We start from the raw sequence: 14,980 nt of genomic DNA, 5'->3' as shown, positions 1-14,980 counted from the left end.
CTGCACAACTTCATGAATATACCAAAAAGATCACTGAATCGCACACTTTCAATGGTATGTGCATTCTATCTCAATACAGAGAAAAGGGAGTGAGATTAAAAGAGAAGGGGTAGGAAGGTTACTTCAGAGGGAAGAAACAGCATGTGCTAGGACACAGCAAGAGAAAGCAGAGTTGCACCCCAGAATTAGGTAGTTCCATGTGGTTTTGATAGCATTTCACATGTGAAGAAATGGCTAAAAACACAGCTGGGGAGGTAAGCAGAGGCCAGGTCAGAAAGGGCCTCCTCGTATGCAAAGCTAAGGCGTACTATATTATAAATGCAATGAAAACCCTATGTAAGGCCTTCAACAGGAGCTCTGAGATCAAACTGGCTAGAAAAATCACTACGGTGATGCTATGGAAAATGGACATCACCACCCAAGGGATAAAAGAGATGGCCACGGCCGTTAGGGGCCAGGGCAGTACCCGGCAGGAGAAGCGAGAGGTCAGTCGCAGAGCAGTGCAGGCCTGAGGGTTCCACCAAGGGGCTGCGGGAGATGCCTGCTTACACCACCTCCATTTCCAGCCCCAGAACATTAGCTTCTGAGCTCTACAGCAACACTTTATAAAAAGAGAATTTCCTTATAACTGAAGGTTTGTACCTCTTGTTTCCCCTTCACCGTTTTTTACCCAACCCCTCCTCCCTCCCCTCTCCCCTCTGGCAACCATCAGTTTGTTCTCTGTATCTATGAGTCTGTTTCTGTTTCATTTGTTCATTTGTTTTGTTTTGTTTTGTTTTTTAGATTCCACATATAAGTGGGGGAAAAAAATGTCACAGGCATGTAATGTATACAGCATAGGGAAAAAAGTCAATATTATCGAAATAACTTGGTAGGATGACAGATGGTTACTAGACCTATTGTGGTGATCACATCGTAAGGCATATAAATGTCAAATCACTATGTTGTACACCTGAAACTAATACAATATTGTATGTCAACTATACCTTAATAAAAGTAAGTAAATAAATAAAGTAAATCAAAGGAGAATTTCTACCCAGCCCCTTGAAATAAACCTTTCCTTTGCTCCAGGATCAGGCAAAGACGAAAAGACATGCTTAAGCCCTTTTGCCACCTTCTGCATTTCACCTCTCTCAACAAACAGCCTTTGCCTCCTGACAAGGAGCATCAAACAGCCGGAGGCCCATCAGACCCAGGTTGGGGAAAAAAAAAAAAAAAAAAAAATTGCAGTTAAGACTAATTAGCCCAGCCTGAGCAGCAGCAACCATCATGCTGCAGTTCCAAATAAACTACAACTGACCGGCTTTACTTGCTTTAACCAGTAGTACCTGTGTCCTGAAAACCCACCAACAATGTTCTACAGTCTTGCTGCTCAAAGTATGGGCCCAACACCAGCAGCAGCAGCATCTCCTGGGAGCTTGTTAGACATGCAGATTCTCAGGCCCACCCCAGACCTTCTGAATCTGCATTTAGTAAGACCCCCAGGTGATCTGTGCCCACAGGTCAGAAGGCCTTGACCACAATGCTGCAACCAGTCTAGCACTGTGACCCCAGAGGGGCCCACAGAAAACGGTTTCTCCCACCACAGCAACCCCTCAATAGAAGCCCCAGGTAACTGGCAGCTCTCAGCATTCAACTTGGCATGATCCCCAGAACGTGTGGGATGCAAACTCCATTAACAGAGTGTGTACAAGGCACCAGCTACCCTCACTGGAGCCCTATGAAACTGAGAAACATTCTGCAACTTGCCTTGAACATGGTGTAAGCAATCCACATCAGGGTCAGCTGCAAGGCTCATGTTCCAGCCCACAAACCAAACCACACAAGGCATCCAGCATCCCTTGGAACCGATAAAGTGTCTCGAGATGTGGAGGCTATGTCCCTGCTGCATGCCTTTCCTCACACTGCTGGTAGCTGGCAAGTCCATGCCTAGTGCTCGCTCTGCCATCTTGTTCATACTGAAGTGAAGACCCTGAGCCGGCCATGTTCGTGTCACCCATCACGCTGCCTTTCTTCCTCCATAGCCAGCTCCTGGTCCTGGCCCCAGGAGGGCACATAAGAACACCAGCCGCCACTCTCCCCATCCTGCATTTTTACCACCTCCATATCTCTGTCCTCAGATTAAAGAGACTCAAAGAGAGGTCTAATTCCAAAACCTGTGTTCTTTCCATGACCGTGTATAGCCTCATATCATCCACTTAAAAAAAAATAAACTAAATCCAATCTAATTCCAGGATTTAATTATGACTTGCAAACTTAAAAACTCCTTAGGGTACTCAAATGCTTTGCTACTCAAATTGTGGCCCACAAACCCATAGTCTCAGCATCACGTGGGAGACAGTAAGATAATGCAGTCTTGGGCCTCACCCCAAACCTACTGAATCATAATCTGCATTTTAACAAGAGCCCCATGTAATCTGCATGCACAGTAATGTCTGAGAAGCGCCACGTTTAACGCCCTTCAGGAATGTTGATGTTGTTCCGGAAGGTTCTATGTGCCCACACCAGAAGACAGGCCCAGGTATTCAAAACCTTCTTTAATAATATGAAAATATTAGGCTGAGTACCAGATTAGAGTTTGTATCGAGTATGTCCTTGATTATCAAAAACTCAACAAAGTTTTCTTTTTCCCTCGAAGGACAACAAAGGCTTGCAGCTATCTAGCAATAAAACACTTGCTAAATGAGAACAGTAGATGCAAAGTTCCTATTTCTGTTTCGAAATTACATTACGTATCAATATAATTTCGTATCAAAAACAAATGCCTCAATGACAGTCTTCCATGAGCCACTGCTAAAATAAGGGGATCCTCTGTCATGATTAAATTAGGACAAGGGCTCAGTTTCTGTAGAATTTTGGAAGTATCATCTCTAAAGAGTTTTTACAATTTAACTAACTTTGTTGACTAATCTGGAGTTCTCCGTGTATTTGACAAGCAAATGAGAAGGGAGGCGAAATTAAGGCATCCGGGAAAGAACAATGGATGCTAAATGTCTGGAAGGACTTTCATTCTAACAGAACAAGTGTGAAACTGAAGTCTTTTAGGAAGGTCACCTGCCAATCACCCTGGAGAGGACAGTACATCCCCAAGGGCTTCCGAAGAAGAGCTGCTAATTTCAGCTCCATGTCTTGGCTGTATCCTCCGAGCCTTAAGGAAAGCAGGGCACATAGTAGGTGATCAAATATAAATATTTGTTTTTTGTGGAACCAGAGGTTGTGGCAGATGTATTTACCACAACGAAAAAATCCTAGGAAGTCTGGGCCAACTATCTACTAGTATGCCCAGTAGTGTAGATACAAAGATAGCTTGGGAGAGGGGAGAGCTGATTTGAGAGAACGTAAGAGTTCATCCTGGCTCTCAGGAGCCAAGGGCACCTGCTGAGGCCTGCACTGTGGCTTTAAGTACTTGCAGCAATAGAAGCTTGTCAGATATGCAGGATCTCAGGCCTCATCCCAGACCTACTGAGTCAGAATCTGCATCCAACAAGATCTAAGGCATTCGTTTTAAGAAGCCTTGCTCTAGAAGCACTGAAATCAGTCTGAGAAGTACTTCTCTAGTTATGGCCATAAAATACTAAGACTGGAATAAACCAGACATGGGGGCATTCCCCAAGTGAGAGCACATGTAGTGGTCAACAGAGGTGCCCACATATATTCAGCTTGCTCTTTTTCTCCTTCCTGGCACATGGTAGGACTGCATTTTCCCCACTGACTTCAAGTCGGGTGTGGCCATGCTTTAGTCAATGAAATATGAGCACAATGTCCTATGCCATTCCGGGAAGGAACTTTAAGAACCAAGTGCTGTTTATCACAATCACCAGCAAGATTCCAGATGGTGGTTACTCAATCATCCTGGGTCCTGGGGGGTCTTACAGCCCCAAACCAACTTGCAACAGACGAGGAAGAAGTGAAACTATGTTGTTTTAACCATCGCAATTTGAAGGTTGTTATGGCAGCATATCCTGACCCATGCTGACTCATACAGCACATAGGCTCACAATGCCGCCATTTCTAGAACATTTCTGTTACTTCCCATTGAGAACTGCACAAACACATTATTACTTGACAGTAGGGTCTCTTGTTAAACCCTGAACATCATTACTTAATTGCCATTTTCTCTCCTCACTTCACCCCAACAGTCATCTTATTTTCTCCTTTCCCTAGATTTCCTCACATATTTATGCTTTTATCTTATTGTGCCATATGATTTTTGGTAAGCGGCTTTAAATTCTTTTTGCAACAAGGTGATAGACAGTCACACATACAGACACACCAGACTTGGCTCCAAATGAATTTTGGCTGTTTCCCAAAAAATCAAATCCACCCCTCAAAAGACAAAGATTTGCTGTTACTGAGGATATTTAAAAGAACGTGGCCCTGGGCCAGCAAGTATTTCTTCAACCTGTTCTTTCTACAAAAGGATACTTGCAGAATGCATGGTACACACAGTCCCTGCTCTTAAAAAGCAATTCACTCCTGAACACACCATCTTTTGTCTCATCATAGGTGACATCTGAACTATGCTAACTTCATGAAAACACTTACCATCATTGACCAAAAGTTTTTATTTTTAAAATTCAGCTTCATTATAGTGACGTCTGCCCTTGCGTTAAGAACAGGTTAACCTTATTTTAACTAGTTCTTCCTGGTGGGCAGTTAGGCTGTGGTCCGTTTGCATTCTATTAGAAACAGTGCTGCCACAGGCTTTCTGACACTTACAGTTCATCTATCAGAGATGCTTCCGAGTCCAAATTTTTAGAAGTGGAATTGCTGGATCAAAGGGCATGTTCACTGTTAAGGCTTTTAAGGTATATAGCCAAATTACCCTCCAGGGAGCATACGACAATTTTTCCACAGCTTTCCCAATACTCATTCTTTTCTTTTCTTTTTTTTTTTTTTTTTTTTTTTTGAGTTTTCATTAAAGTCATCTTCTAAAAAAAAATTGCAATTCTTTGATCACTAGTGACACTGAATATGCTGATGACTTTGTATATCTTTTATTATAAAGCATCTATCCAAGTTGTTTGCCCATTCTTATACTGATGTATTCATTTGTGTGTTTTTTAAATGCATAAAAGCACTTCAGCATTAAAGATACTGACAGTTCCCCAATTTTTATTTGCTTTTTACGTCATTTTTTAAGGAAGATGTCTCTGGTAGCAGAACGAATGATTCACAGATGAGGAAAATCCAGTAGGGAAAAGTGCATCACAACTGATCTGCAGGAGGTGAGACCCCTTGTTCCCCACTCCCGCCCCACCACAGTCCATACATCAAGTCCTTTTGGCTCCATCAGCAAATACATTTCAAATCCATCCACTTCTCACCATCTCACTTCCACCACCCTGCTCCCTGCTTCCTGACTGGTCTCCTGGCTTCCCTTCCAGCCCTCTTCAAATCCATTCTCCACACTTCAATCAAACCAAAGGCTTTCTGTTGCACTTAGAAAACTATCTACCAACCACTAAAGAGAAAGGATAACGATGTTAGGTGATAGAGGTGCTAAATAGCACTACAATGGCAACCATATCACATGTATCAAATCAACACACTGTATATCTTAACTTTACCAATGATATATTCAATGAAAACAAAATCATTAGTAGCTTGAAATCAGCCACAGTGAAGTATTTATAGCCCAGAAACTGGCAAAAGCTACAAATCAGGACTTCCCTCTCTTGATCTTCCACCCTACACCCCACAGAGCTGGTTATTAAACATTTACCAGCACACGAGCCTTAGACAATGTCAGAGAATGATATGTCCTCCCAAAAATTGCTGATGAGAGGAGAGAGCTCCAGATGGAAGGAACCTTCAGACAGGAGACTGTCTCTGGCAATTGCATGGATAGACAAGGGAGACCCACTCCGGGGGAGGACGACTCAGCAGATGCCCAAACGACATTGAGGAGCAGCTGGACCCTTGGAATGATGTTTTTATTAAGTTCCCCAGAACATAAATGCAAATCTGGGCAAGAAAGCCCAAATTATGTGACAGTACATTTCTTCCAACATGCAGAGTAGGGGCTCGAAATATAAATTAAATTCTTATAGAAAAATAAAGTTACACATATTGGAGGGTGATACCAGGGAGCTCTATTCAACTAACCTGCCTCCCTCTCTGTCCCGCCCCAACATCTCCTGCCCTTGTTCATCACTCTCTAACCATTCTGGAATATTCTGGTTCTCTCAAATACATCATACATACACCCCTCTTCAGGGTTATTTGCATTTGTAGTGTCTTCTGCCTCAAATCATTTCTCCCCAGATACTCACAAGGCTGGCTCCTGTGCATCATTCAGGTCTCTGCTCAAATACCATCTCCTTAGAGAAGGCTTCCCTGAGTCTTATCGAACCCCCTTCCTGCAGCACCCCCTCTCCATTACAGCACCTTGTTTTACTGGCCCCTCACTACTTTGAAATTACCTTTTATTTTTTGCTAGCTTACCAAGTCCCCAAAAGGTAAGCTCCTTTCCTGCTTCTTTCACTGCTTCACCACCAGCACCTACAACAGCGCTTGCAGCCCACTGAAGGCACTCCATTAGGGATTGCTGAATCAATGAATGACTGAAGGACCAACTTTTGAACAGGGACTGGCAAACTACATCTAGCCCATAAGCTAAGAATGGCTTTGACATCTTTAAGTGGTTGAAAACAAAACAAAAGACGAGTAATACTTCAGGGCACACAAAAATTAGAATAAATTAAAATTTCAGTGTCCATAAATAAAGTTTTATCGGAACACAACCACGCCCATTCATTTGAGGATCAGCTGTGCCTGCTTTCGTGCTCCAAGGACAGAGCTGAGGAGCTGTGACAGAGACCATATGCCCGCTCTCACGGCTTCTCACTGCCTCTGGCGCACTGCAAATCACAGTGACACAGCTGTAACTCGATTTGGCCTCTTGGTCTACAAAGCCTGAAATGTTTCCTGGACCTTTACGGAAAAAGTTTGCCGACACAAGTTAAGAAAGAGAAGGCTCTGAGAAATGTTTCTGAGGGAGAACAGACAAGGCTTGCTGTCCTAACGAATGGGAGAGGAAGGGAAGAGGGGGCAGGTGTCGGGCGATGTGGTGGACAAATAGATGGGGTGACATTCACTCCAGCATGGAGGGTGGGGGCAGAAGGCAGCGAAGAGAGGAGAGAGGTTGCGTTTAGTTTGGACATGTGAAATTTGAGTACCTGGGGATCAAGTCTAGATTCCAGCTCAAGAAGTGAGGCAAATACAGTGAACCAGGAAGTTAACCTAAAAAAACAAACCTTTATCAGATGGTAGACAGGGAAGACACTAAGTGTGAAAGGAGGAGGTGGGTGAGTCCTCTTATGTGTCCACAGAAACCTCACACAATTCATACACCTGGTACAACTAAACCTCCAAAACGTCATGCCATGCTCAGATTTACCAAACAACAAGCCAGACCCACCCGCTGGCCACCATTTCTACTTCTCTCCATAGGTACAAACACCACGCCAGAAGACTTGCCACTGCAGGGAGAGAGGTATATAATAATTTTGCAATTAAGTACAAGGGGATCAGTCCTGACATTCTGTTAGAAAGCTTGTCATGTGTCGCCTTGCTGCTGTGAGTAATAAAGGAGCAAGCTGGGAAAACAATGTCCCCTGGAGTGGCCTGATAAAAAACCCTAATACTCTACATGTATACAAGGCTTCCTGGTTTACCAAAAATTTCCTTTCATCAGCAAAGTGGGGACCAGCATCCATGCTCACAGATGAAGTAGACCAGACTAGCAGATAAAAGCTGGGCTTTTTCAGGCTGAGAAGAGTACAAGAAGGTCAGCATCTCATTCATGTTTCTAGGTAGTAATGGACGGCAGGGGTTCACGCGGTGGTTAACAGATGTCAGGGATTTCTGCCGACTTGTTGCTAAGGGAACGTTTGTGAAGATGCCCCAATCCATAGAATCCATAAGCCCTGCATACTGCTTTCAAGTCCTGTGATGAGGTCACCTGACCAGACCAGCACACAGCAGTGAAGGGGTCGCGGGAAGGCTCCTCCAGAGCAGAGGTGGACAGGGGGGTGGGCAAAAGGCAGATTTGCAAACAGCAGGAGCTACAACTATAGGCCACAGCCCCCAAGTCAAAGGGCAAGATGACGTAGTGAAGTTGCTGAAAGCAGCACCTTAGTCTTTTCCATCACAATTACATACTCCGCGAACCACCAGCCCTAATTACACCTTTTGTGAACAGAGCTGATGACCACCTTAAAAATTACTGGCATAATGAACAAAGCCACACCCATTTTAGGAAATTTTCACATTACAGAAATGCCATGTATTAAAATCAATTTGTGTAACATATTAAGCATCTACTAGATGTCTGACAGCTCAGATAACACTGCCTATTAATAACCAGCACCAAAAGCTCTGACCTCAAAATGCTGGACTGGTATGTCAATGGCAGTGGACAGACCCAGGATTTAGGGACAGGAAAATCCAGTTTCAAATTCAGCTGCATCATTTATCGTGTGACCTTTATAAAGAAATCCCTGGCATCTTGAAAAATATATATATCCTCCAAGGATAACAATGGAGAATTTCCTAGAAGAACTGCCAAGTCTCCTGCATTTCACCTCCCGCTGGGGGCTCTCTCTTCGGTCTGGCCTGGCGCTGCTTCCCCTGTAATGGAACATCTGTCCCAGGTATATTCTCTCTACCCTTCTGAGGTAGCTAGTCTGCAAGATGGCCCTGGTCTCCCTATTACCCACACCTGTGTGCACTTCCCTCCCACATGGAATTTGGACTGGTCCCGTGACTCACTTTACCGATAGAATGTGCCAGAAGTGATGTGCTAGTTCTGAGCCTAAGCCTTAAGAAGGCCTGACAATTTGCACTTTTGCATTCTTGGAAGCCAGCTACCGTATAAAAGCTCCCATTGCCCTGCTGAAGGGAAAAGCCATAGGCAAAGGCCCTGAAAGACAAAACACCAGTTGGAGAGGAAGGTCACGTGGGAGAATACCAAGGCGCCAGACATGTGGAGTGAAGAGGCTGTTTTGAAGGTTCCAGCCCAGGTGAGCTTCCAGGACTCTAGTCCCAGTCACCATCTGCCTACAGATGCATGGGAGACGCCCAGGCAGACCAGCAGAAGAACAATCCAGCTGAGCCCTGTCAACTCAGAAATATGTGAGACAATAAATGGTTGTTTTGAGACACGAAGTTTTGGGGTGGCTTGTTACATAGCAATAGATAAGACAGCATTCCTTAATTATCCATAGCACAGCAGCTCTACATCTCTCTCCCACAGCCACACCTTATAAAATGCTGCAGTAATCACATGAACCCAAAATGGGAGAACAGAAGGTAGAGAGAAGGAGATCAAGTTCAAGGGTGACCCTCTGCAACTGTCTAGTTCCACTGACAAACAACATCATACTGTTAGCATCTCTGAGGTCCACACCTTCCAGCCAGATCACGGATTCTAAGAACAGCACATAGGTCAAGGAAAACTCTGTTGTATTCGCATTCCAATCTTATTAACCCCCAGAATTATTTTCCAAAAGCTCTGGTAGTTTTTCCAGATGCCTTACAGTATCTTCCAGGTCCCTGATTTCTGCTCTCCATTCCAGGTAAGAACAGGCCACAAGAAATTCCTGGGCCAGGGTTAGGCGATCCAGCTATGGACCTGTCCAACCATTGGACCATGTCTGACTCTCCAGCTCCTCCCTGGGGATGGAGATCTGGGCTCTTTTCTCCATCTACCTTTTCCAGAAGCTGTTTCTCAGCCTCCATGTACCTCCTAGAAGTCTGGTGGAAATCTCCCCTGTAGGGCCTCCAAGTCTATGGAGGTGATCTCAGGCCTGGCTTGGAGCCCACAGAATGTGCTTCTGCAGACTCCAACCCCATCTCAGGTCTCCTTTATCACAGCTCCTCCTCGGTCATGTCGCTCAAATATTATATGCGTTTTCAACTCTTCTTCATGGCTAAAGAGACCCTCAAGAAAGCTTCTACTGGCTGCTTTTATCTAAGGGCCTTTATATCTCATAGGCAGCAGCTGTGGGTCTTTTCTATTAAGCCTCCTCCTTTCCTGGGAGAAGCTGGTTCCCTCCCGCTGGCAGGCTTCCCCATCCCTTGAAGAGCCAGGATCCTTGGGGCCAATCCTTGATCCCACCAGGACCCTCCACGCTTCTCTGCTTGGGCTGAGGTTTTCATAGAGGCTGCCCCGAGTCTTGACCAGAGATTTCCCCAGTAACCAGCATCAAAATCCACCAAACGGGCCTCTCCCCAAGGACTGGCTAGCCACCAGGGCAGATCTGTCAGCCCTCTCAGACTTAGCTCCCAACTCCCCTCCATGGGGTATGCTTCCTACAAAGTCAGGGCTCTCAGTGCCCCTTTTTTCATATGAACAAGGACAAAATCCTTGGGGAGTGTCCATTTTGCACATACTGCTCTCCACCTCTAACACCGTCTTCCATCAAGATGGTGTTTCCTGGTATCACTCGTTCCACCCAAAAGCAAAAGGTACACTGGCGTGGGGGTTACAGTGGAGGTGCCATGCCCAGCTGTGCAGCCACCATCCCCACTCCTCTCCCAGGAGGCTGGTTGTGCCCAGCAGCTCCCCAGGCCTTCTGAACTCCATGCCCCCAGCAAGCTCAGTGCCAGGCACTGCATGAGGTTTACCACCTCCAGGATCAGGGGCCCCTTCTCTAGCCTCCTGGTCTCTGCCCTGTCAGCCTTGATGAACACCTGGCTGGTAGTCCTCCAGACTCATGTTTCCAGATGCTGACCAATCTACCACCAGTGACTCCCATGGGAGTGCTGCATTCACCACTAAGTGATTCTGGATTTGAGGACTCAATCCATCCCAAGGGACTCTACTTGCATAGCCTCCATCCCTGCCCAGCCCTCAGCCTTAAGGTCCAGCCTGCTCATGGATGAGGTTCACAGACACAAAGGACCTGACCTATGATCCTCTCTGCAGAAACTGCATCAGCTTTGGCCCTGAAAAGAGTCCCAGGGCTCAGGGCACAGCAGCCCCACCCTGCCTCCACCTGTGGAAAAAACAGCTGGCTCTGAGTGAAATCAAACTTCAGGGTTAGCAGGAGAGATGCTCCAAGTGGGAAGGAGCAGCTGCCCTCATTTTAGCACCAGCATCCCTAACGGGAGGCTGTCACCACCATGCTGACCTCGGGAGCTGCACTTACCCTTTCCCACATGGATCTACTGGCCTTTTAGCACAGTTAAGCCCAGGCTGTCATGTTCAAAAGAGACATGGGCACAGGAGCAATGTTGAAGCATCTGAGCTGCTAACCAAAGATACAAGCATTACTCCTGGGGCAATTTCCTTCACCTCTCATATTCAGTTTGCCTGACTGTAAAATCGGGATGGTACCTTTTCCTACACAGAGTTGTCAGGGGAATTGATGACAATGTACGTCCCATGCCTAGCACCTAGTAGGCACTCAACAAAAGGAAGGTCCTCTCAGCATAGCTGCTCACACGGATGACACTTCTGTCACAGGTCACCAGGTGGGAGTTGTCTGAATGCCCCTTAGGCACCAGAGATTTCCTAACTATGTCTATGCCATGGAATGTGACTGACACACCCAAGATTGTCCCAGCTAATCATTCTGCTTGTCCCTGGGTCTGGTCCACACTCCCTTTCCCTTACAGAGAAATGCAAAGCCACTCCATTCTTGCTAACACAGCCTACAAACCCACCAGCTTCACCCCCACCCAAAATACAGCTGGCTGATTCTAGCCAGGGACGCTCCTCACCAGACAGACATCCCACAGCCAAATTTCCACATTGGTATTTCCTCGAAAAGTGTGGCCACCAGAGGAACTCTAAAACAGGAGTCTCCCTCAGGGCTTCAGAGCTAGAAAAAAAGGAGGTGCCAGGTCTTCATAAGAAAAAATACACTTGCTTTCTTTCACATCCAAATCTCAGGAAAGGAACTGGGAAAGCTGAGGAACACACGTGAGCCTCTCCCAAACTCACAGGTTCTAAAAATACAGAACCAAGAAGGTTAGGGAACATACTCTGCTGCCAGCCCATGAAAGCTCCTTCCAGCCTAAACTTTGCTCAAATGCTACTACATAATTCATTTAGGAGGGATTTTGTTGTTTTCCTCTGGACCTGAAAGAAACTTAATGTACTTCTACGAGGCCAGGCTCTATTTTTGATCATATTTCCACAGGATACTTCTCAGGCAAACTCACCCTATAATCATTTTCCTTCCTTCCTTCCTTCCTTCCTTCCTTCCTTCCTTCCTTCCTTCCTTCCTTCCTTCCTCTTTTTCTTTCCTTCCCCTTCCTCCTTTCCTTCCTTCCTTCCTGCATTTCTTTGAATTACACGGAGCATTTTGGTCAAAATTTGCAATTATTTTGTTCTTTGTGAAGTTGGTCAGGGGTTAAATTATAAACAAGTTCAGTCTCCATGATTTGGGCAGCGTTTTACCAGTACGGTTCTGTATACCTGTGGGTAACTGCTCATTTAATCTTTACAGTCCTGGGTCAGGCAGCCTTTTACTAAAGGAGATGTCCTGTAAGGACATCCCCCACCCCCACCCCCACACCCCCGACCTCCCCCCCACACACAGGACTTTAGAAACTTCGGATCCCACTTAGGCTGTGATCATGAGCTCAGCGATTAGAGGGCAGAGAGGCCTCCCAACTGTCACCCAGACAATAAACAGCCAGCCGACTTGGCTCATCAGGTCCCCTGTAGACCTGGGGCCAGGCCAGACGCCCAGAAACGAGCCACTTTCAGGTTCTGGAGGGGCGGGGGGCGCTGGCTGGGGGCTGCGGCATCCCTGGGTCAAGCCTGCTGACGGGGTTCAGGCTGGTGGCCAGCCAGGCTCAGCTGACCAGCAAGTGGGCGGCCCCAAGGCGGCCAAGCAGCCTAACCCGGGACAGCAAGACGGTCCACCGGCTGGCAGGTTCCGGACTCAGGGGTGGTGACACGGGGCTGCGCGGCCAAATCGGTGCCACTTTTCCGATCACTGATGCGTCTCCCATAGACCGCCGGACTTCGCAGCCCTTCGCCGGCCCCTGACACTGTCGGGAAGGAGCCCGCCAGCTCCAGAACTCACACAGGCAACAAGTTCTCGCTTCCTCAGGGCTCCACGATGTGCTCTGGAGGCCCGGCACGGGGGGCGCTCAGGGGGCGATCCTGGCGCTGCCCATGCCCTGAGGGGCTCCCGCTGCCTTCTCCGCCCCAGGTGCGCGGAACTACGGGTTCGACTAGCAGCGGCTGCCCCCGGGGCGCCCCTCGGAGAGTGATGGCTCGGGCATCCCCGATGCGGGCAACAGGTCTGCAAGAGCGCCAAGGACCGGAGCCACGGGTCTCCCAGTTCCCGGCCCTCGCCCCTTACCTCCAACAACTGCACGTAGCTCGCTGGGAACCAGCCGCGGAGCCCATCCTCCTTCTCGCCTTCCCACCAACCGCCGTCCGGGACCTGCAGCAGCGTGATCAGCTCGCCCGCGGCGAAGCGCAGCCCCTGGCCGTGCCGCTCCCCGGAGAAGGGGTACAGGGTCCGGCAGCGGGCGCCGGACATGGCCTTAGCGCCCGGGCTCACAGCGCAGCCTGCATCCCTGCCGAGCCCCGCGGGTTGGGCAGCGGCTCCGCGATGTCCAAGGCGCCCGGCGCCCCGGGCTCCCGCGCTCTGGGCACGCGCCGTCTCGGGGGTGTACAGGGGTCCCCGGCCAGGCGGGGGACGTGCGCTCCACGCAGGGAAGCGGAGGCTCGCGGGCTTCTGAGAGCAAACGGCGACGCCCCCGGACCGGGCAGCTCTCAGATCCCAGCTCCGGGCGGGGGGGGCGGGGCTCGGGGGGAGGAGACCCAGGCGCCGCAGGCTCGGGAGACAACTTCCCGGGTACGAGGAACGCGGGCTGCCGCCGAGAGGGCCGGCCGGAGCGGCCCTGGCGTGCGGAAATGCGCAGCTCCCCGGGGAGGTGGGATCTGGAGCATCACCCTCGGCCGGGCTCCGCGGCGAGGGAGTGGCCCGGCGTACGTGGAGAGGAGGTTGGCTGCCGGGTGGCCGAGCGGAGACTCCCACCGCGGCGAGGGGGCGGGGCAGGGGCCGGACCAGAGCGGCCACGCCCGCTGAGGGCTGGGCTCCCTCTCGCCTAGGGGGCAGGTCACTCGGGAGGGGTCTCCCATTCACACTCCCACCCAGAGGGCCACTGGAATAGAAACGCCCCTCTATTGTAGGTCTGTTTTGTAGGTCTGGTGGCCGATGGCTGTGAGCACCCCCTCCGATGTACCCGTAAGGGAATGTGTTTGTGGCCGTCACGGTAGGAGTTGAACCTGGGGTTGAACTTGACTCACCGGAAACTGAACAATGGATGAAAGACAAGTTTGAAGCTTGGCGCCTGAGCCGGGAAGCCCGGTGGCAGCGTGTTACACAGGAGGGACCGACCGGGGAGGCGACGAAGTTGGAGTTGGTAGAATTGGAAGCAGACCCCGTGAGGATAAATGAGGGAAAGGGGAAAGGTGAGAGGAACAGCCCCCCACCCCACCCCCGCCTTGCCTGCAAGGGGAGGCTGGCCCAGGGTACCAGTTCTTTCCTGAAATTGAGATTGGAGGCTGAAGCGTCTACACTCAGTCAACAAACATTCGTAGGAGGCTGCCACGTTCCACGCAATGTGCCCAGTACCAATAAAGATCATTTGGACAAGTCCCTGCTCTCCAGGGAACAGTGGACCTGGGTGCTGAGGGTATAGAAGTAAAAGAAAGCTAGGTTTCTTTATTAGCCTACTCCATAGGAAAAGTTAAAGCCCATCTCCTAAACCATAAATAGCTGGATACTTTAATCTCTCTGTATACTTCTAACTGCCTACCCTTACATCCTGCTGAATAACCTTCTATGGCTCCCTATTGCCTATTAAATTAAGTAGAGATTTCTCAGCCTGGGTATTGCAGGCCCTCCACAATACCTCCCTGGAGCTCATCTCTCACTGTTTGCCTAGATGTCCTTTATAAAACTAATCAGGCTGGGCTACAAGAGCCTTAAGATCTTGTATG

The 14,980-nt window shown here is 48.6% G+C and overlaps 1 protein-coding gene across 2 annotated transcripts in view; it reads right to left on the bottom strand.

The window, feature by feature from the left end:
- GAS7 (growth arrest specific 7) overlaps window positions 1-13,968 on the bottom strand; it is a 210,282-nt gene extending 196,314 nt beyond the window's left edge. Inside the window, exon 1 of one of the 2 annotated variants that reach the window (XM_019755227.3) lies at window positions 13,329-13,968. In XM_019755227.3, the coding sequence (XP_019610786.1) occupies window positions 13,329-13,511 (183 nt within the window). In that variant the 5' untranslated portion in view covers window positions 13,512-13,968. The remainder of the gene's footprint in view (window positions 1-13,328) is intronic. The other variant, XM_019755228.3, reaches the window with a different exon arrangement.
- Between the last annotated feature and the right edge of the window lie 1,012 nt (window positions 13,969-14,980).

The sequence above is a fragment of the Rhinolophus sinicus genome, chromosome 12, assembly GCF_057876585.1.
Source record: "Rhinolophus sinicus isolate RSI-liver-muscle chromosome 12, RSI-T2T, whole genome shotgun sequence".
Classification (NCBI taxonomy): Eukaryota; Metazoa; Chordata; class Mammalia; order Chiroptera; family Rhinolophidae; genus Rhinolophus; species Rhinolophus sinicus.
The sequence above is the reverse complement of the archived record's forward strand: the minus strand, read 5'-3'. Positions and strand labels throughout refer to the sequence as shown.